This window comes from Pyrus communis, chromosome 12 (genome assembly GCF_963583255.1).
Source record: "Pyrus communis chromosome 12, drPyrComm1.1, whole genome shotgun sequence".
In the NCBI taxonomy this organism is placed as follows: domain Eukaryota; kingdom Viridiplantae; phylum Streptophyta; class Magnoliopsida; order Rosales; family Rosaceae; genus Pyrus; species Pyrus communis.
Window position 1 is genome coordinate 17,786,933 of NC_084814.1, and position 16,486 is coordinate 17,803,418.

Sequence of the window (16,486 nt, forward strand, 5' to 3'; positions counted from 1 at the left end):
AGGTGGCAGTGTCCCAAATCCTCGTGCAATGTCATGTAAAAAAAAAGCTAAAACATGTAGCAATGTGTGATAAGTTTTGACACAGCTTTGGGTACTCACGTTTCACACAAGTCTCTTCCTTTTTAAACAATGAAGCATAGCATGGTTACACGCGTCAAATTTGTTTACCAATGTTTGCTTGTTATGGTGTGTCAGTGTCTCAATTATTCAAATTTCGGTTCATTTATGATTCAAACAACAATCTAATCTAATTTAAACAATTGGGAAAGACTGGAACTTGGTCCATAAAAATGAGCATACAAGCTCTAACCAACTTGAATACGTGCACGTCTACAAATTACGGTTTAGTTTAGAGAGCAAATTTGGTGCCTTTGGTAATGGGAGGTGGCGTTGATACTTGGCACCAAATTAAACCATTGTTAAGGAGAAATTTTTCATTGTGCCTGGAAACACTGGTGAACATCACGTGTCATTATATAAGTTGAGTGATTTTTTTCTTTTCAAGATGGTAATTTTTAACACAAGTATCTCACCACTTGTACAGTTACAGTGGTGTACAACTCTGTGTTCCTAGGAATTGAAAATTCTCTCGTTGCTAAGATGCGGGTCAAAAACTTGAACTCAAAAGCTCAAGTCTTATTAATTGAATTGCATCCTAAAACTGCCATTTAGTCTTAATTTACATCCTAAAACTGGTTTTGTCTCATTTGACCCCCAAAAACTGACATTTTCAACTCTTTTGGTCTCACTTCACCCAATTCCGAAAAAGAAACGTTAAATTGAAGGGTATTTTGGACACATCACTATTTACACACCTCTTAAACTAAAATTGTAATTAATTTTTTTTGGTTTTGAGGTTTGCATAGGAAGTATTTTGTACCTGATAGCTTAATTGTTTTTTTTTTAGATTATATATTGCGCAAGTGATTTGAGATCATTTTCTTACGGGTGAAACTTGTGGTTTGGCCAATTTTGTTTATAAAGATATCTTGGAATTGGCTAATCATGTTTTCTTTATGTTGTAATGAGTATTTTTTAAGCCCATAGTTTCATTATGCTAGTACAAGGATGCCTTGCAAATGAAATGACTCTAGGAACAAAGGTGTAACATTTATTTTGGTTTATATAATGTTTTGTTAGCAGAAATTTTTCTATTGATTGAATAATTTATTTTTAAAAATAATCAAAACACATGAGTTTAAATTAGAATTGTCAAAAATAGAATTAAAATTGTTTTAATACGTATTGTAAAAAGTGAAATATCCAAAATACTTTTAAATTTAACATATTTTTTTACTAGAATAAGGTGAAATGGGACTAAAAATAAAATAATTAAAAACATCAATTTCAGAAAGTAAAGCAAAATAAAATTAATTTCAAAAAGTAAATTAAGACTAAATTACAGTATCAGACATTTCAATTAAAAAGCCAAAGCTCAAAATCCAAAAGCGACTTATGCGCCTCTCAACGGCGAAGAGCGCTTTCCGCAACAGTGGGAATAATTAGCCACAGAGACCCAAAAAGAAGAAAAAATTTGCCACAAAAAGCAGACAAGGACTTTTCCCGATTCCTATTCGTCAGGAAATCCTTCATTCTCTCTCCCTTCTCCTCTCTCTGCTATGTTTTTATGATGAAACATAAAGGCCCACCAAAACCCTCCAACCCAACGGCCATTTTTGCACAGACGAAAGATGAAGAAGCCTCGGAACGGCTCCTTTTATACCAAAACCCAAACAAGAGACCACCACACCAGTATTGACGGCTCCAATTTCCAGGAAAGCTGCAGTTTTCAGAAAAGCACTGGGGGAGAAAGCTGCAAAAGCAAAAGTAAGAAATGCTACAACAACAAGAGCAAGAGCTTCTACGAGCTTTCTCTCTCTCTGATCTTCTCTCTCTGGTGCCTTGTATTCTTGTTCTACTCTAAGCTCGGTCTCGGCCATGGCAATGGAGGTACTTGGAAATTTTATTGTCCATTTGGGTTTCATTTGTTTGGTTTTCTGGATTTGGATTTTTTTGTAAAGTTTGTCTCTTTTACCTGTAATTTCTTATTCCTTATGCACACTTCTCGACTTTGTATGTTCTAGCAAACCCATTTCCCCAATCCGTATTTATATCAATAGATTGAAGAGAAATGGATAAAATAGAACAAAAGCTGGTGCCTTTAATTTTCTGCTCATAAGTTTCTCAGAGAAAATATATCCAAATGTTACGAAATGTTACGAAAGAAGAAGATGGTTAACATTGTTTTGGACACTGCTATTGGTGAAATGAATTCCAAATTTCCTTAATGAGTATGAGAAAGTGTCAATAGGTTCCGGTTTTGTTTTTATTCAACAAACTCCCGCGGAGATGGAAGTCGAGCAAGGGCTTCTCCGCCCATTTCTGATTGGTTTTGGGTTGGATGCTCACATTTTAACATAGAGGGGGTTTGTTACTTATTATCCGCGGTTAATGTTCTCAACAATTTTGTTTCTTTGTTAAACAATGTTCATATCTTGGAGTCTAGATTCTGAGAAGTTCTATGTAGGTTTTTCTATTTCTTCTTCTTTCGAATAATATGGTTTCACTATTGTTTTTGTCCTAACCAATGTCTCTGGTCTAGTTTATGGATTGATAACTTTGCTGAAGTGTAATGTTGGGGAAATCTCTTCAGCTAGTATCCTTATATTCTTCGTCATGGATGAAATTATTTCTATGATTTACAAAATCTTATCGTTTAGCTGGAGCTAAGAGAGTATTTTAATTGGAATCGCCATTCTGCTATTTTCGGATGCATGCTTTTAGGATAAGCTATTTGGGTGGCATTTCAGCTTTTACCCTTGTCTACTTATTTTTGCGGATTTGATCATTTAACTTGAGCATATATTTTCTTCAGGGAATTCAGCTCCTGATAACAGATCTACACATTATCCTAGTGTTCACAATGGTAAGCACGGTGACCATGCATGCTCATTTGTAGAAAATGGAAGCGGAAAACAGACAAATGGACTGGTATTGGATTTTACTTCGTCTCAAAGCTGTAACGATTCTGGAGTTTCTGACAACTATGCAATTTCCAAGTACTCACTTCCAGAGACGGATAGATTAGAAAAAATAGTTTGGAGTATTTTAGGCTATGGTGATTTGGTTTGTGAACTACATCAAGCACATGATTATAACACAAATCATTCAGGACAACTTCTGAATGGAGGAACTTCTCATCCCTCCTATCTCAATTTTGACGAATTTCAAAACATAACAAAGCAGGAAAAAGGTCAGGATATGCCTAGTCAGCTTGTTAACATTACCCAGGGGCTTGAATCTGATGGAACGGAATACAACTATGCCTCTGCATCCAAAGGTGCAAAAGTGGTGGCTCACAATAAGGAAGCAAAAGGAGCATGTAACATATTGGGAAAGGATCACGATAAGTACCTGAGAAACCCTTGTTCCGTCGGGGGAAAGTTTGTTATAGTTGAGCTTGCAGAAGAGACTCTGGTAAATTCTGTCAAGATTGCAAACTTCGAGCACTACTCTTCTAATTTCAAGGAATTTGAATTGTCTGGAAGTTTAAGCTATCCGGCAGAAGCGTGGACGCCATTGGGAAACTTTGTTGCTGCTAATGTCAAGCATGCTCAGACCTTTAAGCTGCCTGAACCCAAATGGGTAAGATACTTGAAGTTAGATTTACTAAGTCACTACGGGTCAGAGTTTTACTGCACATTAAGTGTTCTAGAGGTGTATGGCATTAACGCAATTGAGCGGATGCTTGAAGATCTGATTGTGGCGCCTGCAGAACCTGCAGTCAATAAATTGGCAGAGCCTAATTCAACTGTACAACCATCTCCAAGAGAAGAGGTTGGTTCAACTGATGGGAAAACAAGTAATGAAGGTCAAACTGGGGTTCGAACAGCTGGTGTAGGAATAGAAAGCGTTGAAGATACACAAAAAGTCAATGTAGATGTTACCAAAAATCCAATAACTACGAGCAAGATTCCAGAGCCGGTTCTGAAGGTTAGACAGCAGCCGAACGGAAGAATTCCTGGTGACTCAGTTCTGAAGATTTTGATGCAAAAAGTGAGGTCACTCGAGCTGAACTTAGCTGTGCTGGAGGAGTATATCAAAGAATTAAATCGAAGACAAGGGGGTATCTTGCCGGAGGTTGGTAAAGAGCTGTTGAGAATATCATTGCTTCTGGATCAATGCAAAACAGAGATTAAAGATATCTTGCAATGGAAGGAAATTATGGTACTACGTTGCTTTTTCTTAGTACTTACTATACATATAATGTTATGCATATAATTTTTGGGACAGGAAGCTTATCAACCTAATTGTTTGGCGTTCTTCGATTCAGGAAAAAAGTATTACCGACCTTGAATCATGGAAAGCTGTTGTTTCATCCCAAGTGAATGCATTGGCCAGGGAAAATAACATGTTAAGGTTAGATATACATCTAACTTACAGGCTTTTGTGATGTAGTGAATTCTCCCGTCCTCGTTGCTTCACATCAATCTATAGACTCACTGACATCTCTTTGTTACTGCAGAATAGACATTGAGAAGGTTGTGAAGGATCAAGCGAGCCTCGAAAGCAAAGAGCTTGCAGTTCTAGCGATTAGTCTTTTCTTTTTGTGCTTTGCAATTCTGAAACTAGTTTCAATGCAAATTTTGACATTTTTAAGAGGAGCCTCCTCCTCCTCGTCCTGGCCGTCTCAGTCGCAGCCTGAGAATGCATGCAGGAACAATAGAGGTTGGGTTTTGATGATTGTTAGCAGCAGCATGACAATATTCATTACTTTGATCTATAGTTAGAAATTCCTCTTAATTTTCTTATAGTGCCAATCCAGCTTTAGCATTAGGTTTTTGGCCACTTGTTAATTTTAGATTTTTTATTTATTTGTATAATAGAAAGAAATTTGTTGCAGAAAAACCCAAAATTCATGTCTTCGATTTATGATGAATCACAATTTCTGTGGTCAATAAGAAAATATTCCGAAACTGGTTCTTTGTTTCTGTTGTTTTTTTTTTCCCTAGTTTTGAAAGTAATAATATTTGTAAACGTGAATTATGTCAGTCAGTTAGAGCAGCGTGACACCCCTAACTTACAAATTCGAATCCCGCGTACTCAGCAAAATAATTTAGAATATCTTCTCGTTGAAGACGTGAAAAAGATTTCTGGGCCCGTCGCTTGGTTTTAGCTGAAAGGTGGTGTGTCAAGGTCCAACTGGTCTTGCTTTGTTGCTTTGGAGAGCCCAAGCCTGTGTGATGTCGTTTTAATAGAATCTTTTTTTCGTAATATCCTTTTGTTCCGTACGAAGAAAATTTGATACGTTGACCAAAAGGGCTAAAAGTCTGAAATGCCCTGCTACGCCGTCGTTCAAAATTTTCTGTGGTCTCTAAAATTGAATATTTTAAGTTTTTTTGTATATGACATAATAATTAAGCTAAATTCATCTAAAATTGTTTTAGTCAATTTGATTAAACTATGTTTTGGCAACAAAAAAAGATTGATTGAACTGTTACCGGATGAACAATTTTGTAGGCTCGTCTAACATAAAATTCGCCCCATAGCTTAAGGAAAACAACCAAATGAACCTATCAGTATGAAAGAATTTATTTATTTATTTTATTTTATTTTGGAACAAACGATAACATAAGTGCGTTAAAAATGTTAGAAGAGAGGATTAGTGGAGATCGAAATCTGCACCACGTGCATAGATATTATTGTTTTTCGTCAACTTTTGTTTAAAATTTTATTTTCTTGTCTTCGAGTTTTGTTAAGTAGGGAAGAGAAGTGTTACGCAGTCCAAAAATAGAAGCCCCGTTTGTAAATAAATCAAGTAAAATTTCAATGATAAAAATGAATTCCAACGAAAAAAATGATAAAAAAATATAATTTGAACAAGCAAAAGTCTAATTACGAAAACACCCCCAAGAAATTTTTAAAAGGACAGAGCATTTATTTGATTTTATTTAATATTTGACCCGGTACACACGGTTCGAGTTGATTCTCCGGACTCAGTCCGTTACCACTCACGAGTCACCAACTCACAACCGACGTCTCTCTCCCTCTTTCCGCACCTCAGCTCTGCAAAATTTCAATCCCCTCACCGTTTTCTAGGGTTTTTCAAACCGGAACCCACCGAGCCAAAACGCCCCAGTGTCGCCCCCACCCGCGGACGCAGCACACCCTTATCCTGGACCTCCCACCACCAGATTTCTAGGGTTTTTTCATGTTCTGCAGAGCTTTCATGTCTTATGAATGGAGATTATTTCCCTCACTCTCTCTTCTCCCCAAACCTTCTTTGTAGCCCTAATTTTTACTTTTCTCACCTTTTTCCTCGCTCTCCTCGCCGTCCGATCACTCCCCGGCAAACCCAAATTGGGCGGCGCTGCCTCTGCCACCTCGTCGTCGAGTCGAAGCGGAAAGGCCTGCACTTGCTGTACTTGTCACCGGGAAGAGGTCGTTTCGGGCTCCGATTCGGGGCCCGTGAGCGCGCCGCACTTGAACGGCGGGACGGGTACGGACTTGACGGAGAAGCCGACGGCGGCGGCGGCCGTACTGGAGCGGCATACGGGCCCGTCGATGATGGAGCAGCTGGTTCCGGAGATTACGACGCATGCCCTTAGCTATCTGGACTACCCGAGCCTCTGTAGGCTTTCGATGACCAATTGGACCATGCGGAAGGCCGCCAATGATGATAATGCTTGGAAGGCGCTTTATCATAAGGTACGTGATTACTGAATTTTTAGTTGCATTTGAAGTATTTGTATGTGGGCGTTTGTTGAATTTTGATTTGAAGCTAAGATGGTTGCCCAGTTGAAGGGATTGTGTTTGGTTGCAAAGAAAATGTGGGAAAATTGGGACCCTTTATTCATCTCTATCAATCGAAAATCCGTTGTGATTGCGTTTATAGTATTGGAACTTCGGAATGTTGTTTGACGTATGGTACATTTTCTTACTTAGGAATGTGGTTTGACATGTGGGATGGGATTAGGCTTTTGTACGGTTATTTATGGTACATTTCGGTGCCTGAGAGATTACAAGATTAATCCCTTTTATTTGCTTTTCGTATCGGTTTTGGTTAATGGAATGTTGTTTGACATATGTGATGAAATTAGGATCCTCCGTGTTACCTATGGTACATTTTCTGACTTGGGAATGTGGTTTGACATGTGGGATGAGATTAGGCTTTTGTATGGTTATTTATGGTACATTTTCGGTGCCCGAGAGATTACAAGATTAATCCTTTTTATTTGCTTTTCGTGTCGGTTTTGGTTAATGGATATCATTGGCTCTAGTCTTCTGCATGAAGTTTTCATTCCTTTAAATGGTGAAATTTCTTAAATTTAAACTTCCTACTGCATAATGGTTTTAGCGCATGGATAGCATGGGATTTAGCCCGTGAGATTGTGTGTTGAGGCATGTGTTTAGTTTAATTTGGAAACAGAGATTTTGTCTGTCTTTGAGAGCCTAGCCGGTGTTGGTTTCTTATGTACTGGCATCTGATACCAAAACATTTGTAAGAATATTTTGTTATGGGCCTTCAAATTTTCTTTCAGGACTTCACTTTGGAACAGGATAGCGTAACACCAGTTAAAGGATGGAAAGCTTACTATGCTGCTACAAGAGCGATTGTGAATGTCAATACTGAATTCTTTAACTTTATCCGAGGAAGGTCACTTCCAGAAATGAGTCGTTTATGGCTGAATGCAGATTATGTGAAGTGTGTTCATGCCTCTGGAGAACTCTTTTCGGGGTAAGATGCCTCATTTGTGTACAACTGTACAACAACTGCATTTTTATGACTGTTTTCTTCTGTTAAGTTCATCCAAGTGATTGGGATTTTTTTTTTTCTGTTTTTTTCATTCACTACCAGACCCTTTTTTGTTTTCATTCTGAAACTCCTGTTCTGCCTTGTGTTTTAACGGTTTTCTTTATTTGATGGGAGTGAAATGCTATTTTTTGAAACTTAGATTTAGGTAAAACAGTCAATCAAATGTACATGACTGTTATTAGATGGCTTTCGGGTAGGGGTTATTGACATGACAGGAAGATCCCGTTCAATTATTTTTGGATTTTGGTGGAAATTGAAAGAGTGAGGGTTTGCGTATTGATCTTGAAACATTATTAGTTGTTTCTTTCTCTATAGAGCTGATTTTATTCTTGTGGTTTTAAATATCCATAACGCCTCTTTGGTTTTACGTTTGTGCCTGATTAATATATGACACCCGGAGCTAAGTCATTTTTGCTACCTCTCTAGGTACAATGCTGTTATACAGAGTTGGCAACTAGCATTTAATTGGGAGCAAGGGGTTAACTTTCAGATTCGAGATGTGCGTGCACGGGTTCTGACAGACATGGCTTGGGTTACCATGAAAACCTATGTTGAAATCGAAACTGGGCCATTCAGCGTGACCAACGTCTATGAGTTCCATAACGGGCGATGGTACATGGTGCATCATCATAGCTCTGTGATGGATGTAGAGGGAGAACAGCAGATTGTGCACGGGTAACAAAGAAAGGAAGATATGATGATACCGATTATATAACTTAATACTAGTTTTAAGAAAATAGTGGTATCAATTGGAGGAGAAAGTCGATTTAACTTTCGATATATTTTCCCCGGAAAGATGTTTTTAATTTTTCCATCCTCAGTTTTGGTTGTTTTTCTGGTAAAGGGGGTTTCCTTCCCTTTTCTCTCCCTGTTATTGCTATTATCATAATTGTTGATAATTTTTTTTGCGGAATTAATTAGTTGGATATAAAAATGAGTTTGAATGAGATCTAAAGCTTGAATGAACAAGGTACCTCAGAGTTCAAGTCTCATGAAAAGAGTAAGATATTGGGGGTTTTGGTATCCTTCCTGGTTTCGGTTCTGTTTTTTAAACTACGTGAGGACTGAGGAGTAACAAAAAGTTGAATCCTTTCCTGATGATTTTCACAAGAAATAACTTTAATCCGTTTGCTTACCTAATTTTGCACCAATAGCAGTCCACATTTAGAGGGGTGTAGTCAATCTGAGATTTTAAAAGATTTTAAAAGACTTTAAAATCCTAGTGTAGTCAATTAAAAGATTTTAAAGGATTTTAGAATCTATACAAATTTAGGTGTAGTCCATTGAGATTTTATTAGAGATTTTAAAGTCCATCCAAATCTAAGTGTATTAAAAAAATTAAGATTTTGGAAGATTTCAATAAGTTGTGGATTTTGTGGGATTTGAGAGCAAAAAGTATATATAACCAAGACTAAAATGAATCCAACCTCACCCCCTAGGATTTCAAATCTTTTTACATCTGGGACAGTCCTCAAATCTCTACCAACCCCAGCCACACACAGGTACCACCATATACTTTGGTAGAATCTCTTTTTGTAAGCATTTCACAGTATTGTACACAGTTTGAGCTGAGTTTTTTTTATGAGTTCTCAAGTCATAGGGGAATCACGTTGATGCATAACCATTAGAACCCAATGTAGTGTTCAACATCATTGATCCCTACTCTACAGAATATTAGTTTGAAGCATTCAAGGATATATCATATATAGAATTTTGGTTAATAATGGAAAATTGAAGTTACAGTTAGGCTTGGTTGACTGCAAGGTGTGCAAGGGTGCAAGTAACAATTTATGATACTAGTTTCCTGTATTATTATGACCCCTAGATCTTAATTAGGCATGTATGATCATCGAAGGAAATGATCAATCTAGGATTTTGGTTAATGATACTCTCTCACCATTCTTATTTTTTAATGTCTCTGGTACTACAAGCACTACTGAAGTACCACATCGTATGTCTCTGGCAAAAGGGCAGTCGATGGTGATGGTTGTTGATGATGTAGTGCTCAAAAGCTCACCAAAGTTCTGTTCATCTATCAATTGAGAGAGAGATGGAGCCATGATGGTGTGAAAGAGACCCGAAAGGGGAGGGGATAAAGTGGCTATCGAGTACAATAGCGTAAGAGATTCTGCCTTATAATCGGGAATATATATACGTCACCAGATCAATGTGTGAGATACATACATTTGGGTGTATATGGGGTATATACCTAATATTTTTTTGGAAATATATTTCCAAAACGTGAGTGAGATACTTATATTTGGATGCATTTGCAGTTATACCCAAGATTTTTCGGAAATATATCTTTAGGATTTGTGCAAGTGAGACGTTGAGATGCATATACATGAGGATTTATTCAGTTACACTCAAGATTTTCTCCAATGAAAGATGATCCATAAGCTTATGATTCTTAACAAGAATGAATTAGTAAAAGGATGAGAGAAGTTAGAACTACAAGAAGTAAGGAAAGAGAATCGGATCAACTAGTCACGCTAATTGATCCATTTCTTAATTGTTAGTATTTAACTAATGATTTATAAGGAAAGTTAAGAGGTGAAATGATTATTATATCTACGCTTTTGGTAAGCACATGAAACTTAAGAATTAAAATGATTCTAATTCCTATTCTTGCACCAGTCAATGAATGTTGAAATTATAAACTATGTGTTGAAATTATAAACTATGTGTTGAATGTCAGTAATTGATTAGTAATGGGTTTTGCAGCATAATGTAAGCATGATCAATTAATGCTCGATCGAAACACTAATTTTTTCGTGCGTGTTTATGTTGAGTTAACATGCTGTTCGTAATTCTGCCAAGTCTAGGTGATCTAACCATCTCAGAGAAACATAGGTAAAAGGAGTCAAAAGGGGTCTGTCAACGTAACTGAATAAATAAAATACGTGAAATAGATAAGCATCTGAGGTTCCATGGTCTAGCGGTTAGGACATTAGACTCTGAATCTAGTAACCCGAGTTCAAATCTCGGTGGAACCTCCAACCTTTTTCTTTTCTCCAATTTTTTTTTCACGCTTTTTAATTTTTCTAAATCTCGATGTGAACCTCACGATTGAAAGAAAAAGAGTGGGAAGGAAATTATCCAGTCCTCTCACTCCTCTCATCCTGCTGGGAAAACAATGGGAACATACCTTCTCTCACCTCCCATGCCACTCTCGCACTTCCCTCACACCGCCACCGCCACCAAGACATGGCTGCAATTCCATCCCTCTACAACAACTCTCATCAAAACCTCCTCCCCATCTTCTAAATCTCTCACCCTTCTCTCTTCAACTTCCTCACCTTCCTCAGTTGCAGAAGATGATGATTCTCTTGCTTCCCCATCACAGCCCCCCACTCAACAGCTTCCCCTCAGGTACTCCAAATCTTTCACCTCATTCTGTCACAAACCCACTAATTGGAACTTGGATTCCATCCCAAAATTTACATCTTTTTGCAGATATAGTATAATTTAAGAACTTTTCTGCGAGTTGATTTAAGTTTCTCTTTGGAAAAGTTGTGAACTTTGGTATGCAGTTGGTGTGAAATATAATATAGATTGCATCACTTGGAAACTTTTTGTTCAAATTTTGATTCTTTAATGTGGGATTTAGCTCTATGATTCTGAATTTTGATGATTAATTAAGGGGAACGAAACTTTCCGTTGATTCTCGTGTGTAGCGGGAGAAAAGGGGTTTACGGAAATCATTTCGCTTAAAGAACATGTGTGTGTGGTATGTGGTGTTTAATGTGAACCAAATTTGGTGCAGTGGTTGTAAGTCCTGTGGGAGAGAGGAGGTGGAGAAGGGATGCAATGGGGAGGGAAGGATTCAGGGTGGAATTGCAACATTTCCAGGCTTTGGTTGGTGGCCTATAAAAGCTTACAGGCCCTGTCCTGGTTTTGTGGAATCTGGCGGCCGCTACAGGCGACAAGGGCAAAGCTTGGATGAGGTTGCCTTCGGAAGAGGGGGAAGAGGAGACTAGCACTAAGGTAAAGATTTTGATTTCCCTGTAACAAGTAGGGATTGCTTTCCTAGTTTGTGCGTATAGCTCGAATGCTCGAGAGCAGATTACTGCATCGATGTTACTGAATACAATGTTATGCTCACAAATGAAATTGATTAGCAATGTTAAGGATGCTGCTTTCCCATAAATTTGGATTAAGCATTTAAATAAATGTTTCACAAATAAATGTGTGCAAAAAGAAGTTTCGTTCGATTCTGAATTTGTCATCTGGTTTGTGCTGAAATCAAATCTCACTACACCCTAAGTGTAGCATCCACGAATCGTGATACAAATTACTTTCCCGTCTTTAAAGTAATTCAATGATCATTCCTCATCCAAAGTTTAGATCTTCTGCAAGATATCAACTCCGATCTTATGTTGTTATTTCGATCACCTGATGCTTTCTGCCAGACTTGTTGGCTTGTTATTTGTTATATTCTTCTACTTATTCTGTGTCATGTCATGTCATGTCATGTATATGCAGACTAAAGAAGGTCCAAGGACGGAAGAGGTAACTGCATCTCGGTAGAGCTTTGACGGCGTATGGTTGATAACAAGTGTGAAGTCGTATAGGCGATGCCCAATTGGAGGGTTTTAATGCGAACCATCTGGTATATATCTACCACATTGAATTGAAAACTGGATGTGTGTTATATTTTCCCATACAGTTCAGATTCTTGTAGTCAAAGATTGATGCCGTGGTAAGTGTCATCGGAAAGTCCCTCTTTCCGGTGTTGTATCTTCCATCTTGTATGTGAGCAACTCAAAGTTTCTGTTTCCTAACTAGAATCATCAGCTTAGGTACTCACTTTGTTGCTCCCCGTCTTCTTATTAACAACACCGGGGTTCATTTCCAGATGATAATCGTTGGAGCCGATTGGTAATGAAGTCAAGTGTTGCTTGCTATCTTCTCGTTTTCTCTGCTTCATGCTTCGAATTGTGTTCAGTGAGATGAAAAGTCCGGTTTCTCAGGTCCATACCATCTTTTCCCCGAAACAAACACTGACCGCTGCACTTGAGTTGTTACATTTGTGATGTGATTCGTGATAGTAAATAATAAATATCGGACCAAGAAGAAAATTTTCGATAAGATTGCCAAACTAAAACAACTTTCAAATTAAACAAAACTAACGTGGATTGAATAAGACCAAAATAAACTTGATTTCATGTTTTTGTAAAGAATGTCCTACTATTGACGTGAACAATCATCCCTACTCAAGTTTTTTTTTGGAGAATAAAAAGTTGTCGGATGCTTTTTATGCCTTAGACCAGTAAAATGGTGAAACGTGATGCATAACTGTGCTCCATTGCGCGCGGAATAAAAGCCCATTTTTGACAGCCCCCCCAAATACACAAGAACTCGAAGGCGCAGAGTGACACAGAGCTTCCCCAATTAAGCAAAAAAGAAGAAAACTTTTCAGAGATTTTCTGCGCCACAACCGAAAATTGAATTAAAATGGAAGCCGAAACCGAGCAGAAAATCGAGAAGACGGTGCGGAGAATCCTGGAGGAATCGGACATGGACGAGATGACGGAGTTCAAGATTCGGAAGCAGGCCTCCGAAGAGCTGGAGCTCGACCTCTCCAAGCCCCCCTACAGGGCTTTCGTCAAGCAGGTCGTCCAGTCCTTCCTCGAGGAGCAGAATCAGAAGGAACAAGCAGCAGCGCAGAAGGATGAAAACCCAGAAGCCGAAGGTGCCCAGGAACGGGAGTACGATGATAACGGCGATCTCGTGATTTGCAGGGTCAGTTTTTTCTGTCTGTTTCCCGATAAAAGTTGAATGGAATGTATTTTCTGTTGTTGGGTTTTGATTTTTTTAGGTTTTTTGTTTATTGGGTTTTGGTTGTGATATGCAGCTCTCGGCGAAGAGGAAGGTGACGCTTCAGGAATTCAGAGGGAAGAATTTGGTGTCGATTAGGGAGTTTTATTTCAAAGATGGGAAAGAGCTTCCTACTGCCAAAGGTGATTTACTTAACTTTAATCCGATTATTAGCAGATTCTAATTCTGTGCATTTATATCAAGAAATGATTTGAGTTTGTAGCTGAAATTTCTGCTTATAGAGCTTAATCACAATTCATTTATCTGGATTTGTTGATGGATGATGTCAATGCGACTCGTGATACTGAGTTCCATGACGTTGTGAATAAGCTTTTGTTACATTGCTGCATTTTGCACAATCTGAATCTTGAATGTGTTCTTCGGCACAACGAACTTATGACTTAGGTTGTCATCTTGGTAGCAAAGGATTGGTGAGGGATTACGAAAAAAAAGGCTGAGTACCAAACCGGTCTTAGTAAACTACCAATGCCAATTGCTCTTCTTGTTTTCTGCATTGTTGTTTATAGTCAACGATGGTGGTAGTAGAGTACTAGAGTGGCTTTCAGTCACTTGTTTCCTTCTATTTTTTATTCCCCTCGCTCCCTGACATGGATCGATTATGACGAGAATAGACTTCTCTGTAGACTGTATTGCAATGTAATAGAAGAGTAACAGTCCACTTCCTTGGGGTTTCTCCCTTCTCGCTTATCGTTGTTTATTCAAAGTGCTCCATTCAGGAGAGACGGCTTATGTGGGAAAAACTTCAATTACTGTCCTAAGACATACAAGGTCTTGGATGGTTACGGTTGATTTTAATGCAATTTCATGTGTCTGAAAATCTTGATGGCGTTGCCTTTTGTGTATGCAAGTAGTCTGTTATACCAAAATTGACCGAAATATTGCTTGTTTCTAGATTTCTTATACTTCTGCGTTGGTTGAACGGATACTGGTGACTGTCTTTAGTTTATTTACGGTGGTATTTATGTAAACATTTGTCTGCAGGAATAAGCTTGACAGAGGAGCAATGGTCAGTCTTCAAGAAGAATGTACCTGCTATAGAGAAAGCCATTAGTAAGATGGAGTCAAGAATCTGAGAATATCATCTGAAAATATCGAAATGTCTAATCCTTTTTAATCTATAGTACGTTGTTGGTTGTAATGACATGGCTTCGGCTTTGGGGCTTCAAATTGGTCATTTGATGTCAGAATATGTTGTTTAGAACTCGAATACTGCTGTCACGTTTCTAATTATCCCTTAATGTTACGAAAGCAACCTGTTGCGTTCCCTGCTATCTACCGAAAGTTCATAGTTTACCCCTTGAAACCCTAAATTGATTGTCCTAGCAGATATGGATGATTGATAGTTACCTTACATGTTTTAATTCAAGCATTCGAACAAGAAAGAACGAGGAGGAAAGAAATAAAGCATAAATGGAGGATGTTCTAATCCTTCATATTTGAAGAGATTCTTGTGTGTGTGTGGTGCATCCGAATCGACATGAACAAATGGGTTTTAAACCTGTATGCATTCTTTTTCTTTTGCTCTTCTTCGAGGATTAAGCTGTTTTCGGAAACAAAAAGCCAGAGAGCGATACACAGACTCATCGAATGTTCGTCATATGTACAAAATACTAAAAGAAAGTTCACAAGATAATCTTAACATAAGATGTGCTTAATCAAGTCTCAAGTTTTAGCCCTCTAAAACATTTGATTTGCCCTAAAAAATCTGAAAAGCATTGGGACAGAGAGACATGATATTTCATATGACCGAGCTTTTTATATCCCAGGATCAGTTGGGGGCACCTTAAACAAGTTGGGGAAGATGGGCTTCCTCCAACCTCCTGCTCCTCCCCAAAGGCTCTTTGTATGCTTTGGAGTGCTTGCCCCTGCTCCTCCACTTGCAGCCATCCTCATCGTCTCAATCAGCGCCCCTGCGTCGCCATTTTCGGAAAATAACTCCTCCAATTGCTTGGTGTCAATCACCAGCTTCACCCTCCAAACCCCGTCGCCACCAGACGGCAGCACCTCAAGAGCCGACGACCCTTTCGCCAAATTCTCCACGAAATCTGATCCTGCACAAAATGACTTCTTCACAGGCTCAGGTTCAGCAGCCTCCATGACTTCAACTTCTGATCCTGCAACAAATGACTTCTTCACAGGCTCAGCTTCTGCAGCCTTCTCTAGGACTTCAACTCCAAGATTTGATGACCCGTTTGCCGAATTCTCCACGAAATCCGGTAGTGCACCAAATGACTTCTCCACAGGCTCAGCTTCCGCAGCCTCTGGTTTCTCAGCAACCCCATGTTTGCAAACCAGTGGCTGTGGCTTCAGCGGAAGAAGATAGTACTGGCCACTAATTAGGGTTTCTTGGTCAGACATCGGCAAGGAGGCCTTGCCCTGTTGGAAAATGCCATAGCCTGGAAAACCAGTGAGGATTTCAGCAGCTAGTTTAGGGCCTTTAAATTCTAGGACAGCCCCAGAATCTGTAAGAACCCTAATAGATTTAGGACACTCCCCAGAGGTTCCTGTGAGTGATGAACAGTTCCCCATTGTCAAATAATTTTTCCCACCTGTGGTCACAATTTCAGTGCCCACATATATTTAAGGTTTTGGAATCTTTTGGCAAAATATTAATGGGCAGACACTGGATGGAGGTTTGTCAGAAGAGACACACAGATTGTGTTTCTTTCAAAATATGTAAATATGGCTGCATGTGAAATTTTGAACCGTTGGGACAATTATTTTAGAGTCAAATTTTGAGTTGATCCAAGGCAAAGGAATAGAATAAGAGGTAGATTCGTGAGTTAAAATAATAGTAGGAAATGCGGCAGTTGGAAGAAGAAGACTGGA

The 16,486-nt window shown here is 38.7% G+C and overlaps 5 protein-coding genes and 1 non-coding gene across 7 annotated transcripts; 5 read left to right on the forward strand and 1 right to left on the reverse strand.

The window, feature by feature from the left end:
• Window positions 1-1,505: 1,505 nt before the first annotated feature.
• LOC137711598 (SUN domain-containing protein 5-like) lies at window positions 1,506-4,976 on the forward strand. Of its 2 annotated transcripts, none has more exons than XM_068450852.1 (4): window positions 1,506-1,950; window positions 2,876-4,227; window positions 4,334-4,419; window positions 4,526-4,976. In XM_068450852.1, the coding sequence occupies exons 1-4, from the start codon at window positions 1,692-1,694 to the stop codon at window positions 4,788-4,790; spliced, it is 1,962 nt and encodes a 653-aa protein (XP_068306953.1). In that variant the 5' UTR covers window positions 1,506-1,691; the 3' UTR covers window positions 4,791-4,976. The 2 variants fall into 2 exon arrangements, with proteins under 2 accessions (XP_068306953.1, XP_068306954.1); XM_068450853.1 differs by having other exon boundaries at window positions 4,531-4,668.
• Window positions 4,977-6,095: 1,119 nt separating this feature from the next.
• LOC137711119 (F-box protein SKIP8-like) lies at window positions 6,096-8,789 on the forward strand. The gene is made up of 3 exons (XM_068450325.1): window positions 6,096-6,708; window positions 7,542-7,738; window positions 8,243-8,789. Exons 1-3 carry the CDS (start codon window positions 6,241-6,243, stop codon window positions 8,493-8,495), a joined length of 918 nt encoding a protein of 305 aa, XP_068306426.1. The 5' UTR covers window positions 6,096-6,240; the 3' UTR covers window positions 8,496-8,789.
• A 1,951-nt stretch (window positions 8,790-10,740) lies between these two features.
• TRNAQ-CUG (transfer RNA glutamine (anticodon CUG)) lies at window positions 10,741-10,812 on the forward strand. The gene has a single exon. It is a non-coding gene; the product is annotated as a tRNA-Gln (tRNA).
• Window positions 10,813-10,899: 87 nt separating this feature from the next.
• LOC137710612 (uncharacterized) lies at window positions 10,900-12,621 on the forward strand. The gene is made up of 3 exons (XM_068449680.1): window positions 10,900-11,188; window positions 11,583-11,803; window positions 12,302-12,621. The coding sequence occupies exons 1-2, from the start codon at window positions 10,953-10,955 to the stop codon at window positions 11,794-11,796; spliced, it is 450 nt and encodes a 149-aa protein (XP_068305781.1). The 5' UTR covers window positions 10,900-10,952; the 3' UTR covers window positions 11,797-11,803; window positions 12,302-12,621.
• Window positions 12,622-13,122: 501 nt separating this feature from the next.
• On the forward strand, window positions 13,123-14,928 carry LOC137710611 (RNA polymerase II transcriptional coactivator KELP-like). Its single transcript, XM_068449679.1, has 3 exons — window positions 13,123-13,561; window positions 13,674-13,779; window positions 14,639-14,928. The coding sequence occupies exons 1-3, from the start codon at window positions 13,274-13,276 to the stop codon at window positions 14,728-14,730; spliced, it is 486 nt and encodes a 161-aa protein (XP_068305780.1). The 5' UTR covers window positions 13,123-13,273; the 3' UTR covers window positions 14,731-14,928.
• A 484-nt stretch (window positions 14,929-15,412) lies between these two features.
• LOC137710100 (uncharacterized) lies at window positions 15,413-16,186 on the reverse strand. The gene has a single exon (XM_068449055.1). It carries the CDS (start codon window positions 16,184-16,186, stop codon window positions 15,413-15,415), a length of 774 nt encoding a protein of 257 aa, XP_068305156.1.
• Window positions 16,187-16,486: the final 300 nt, after the last annotated feature.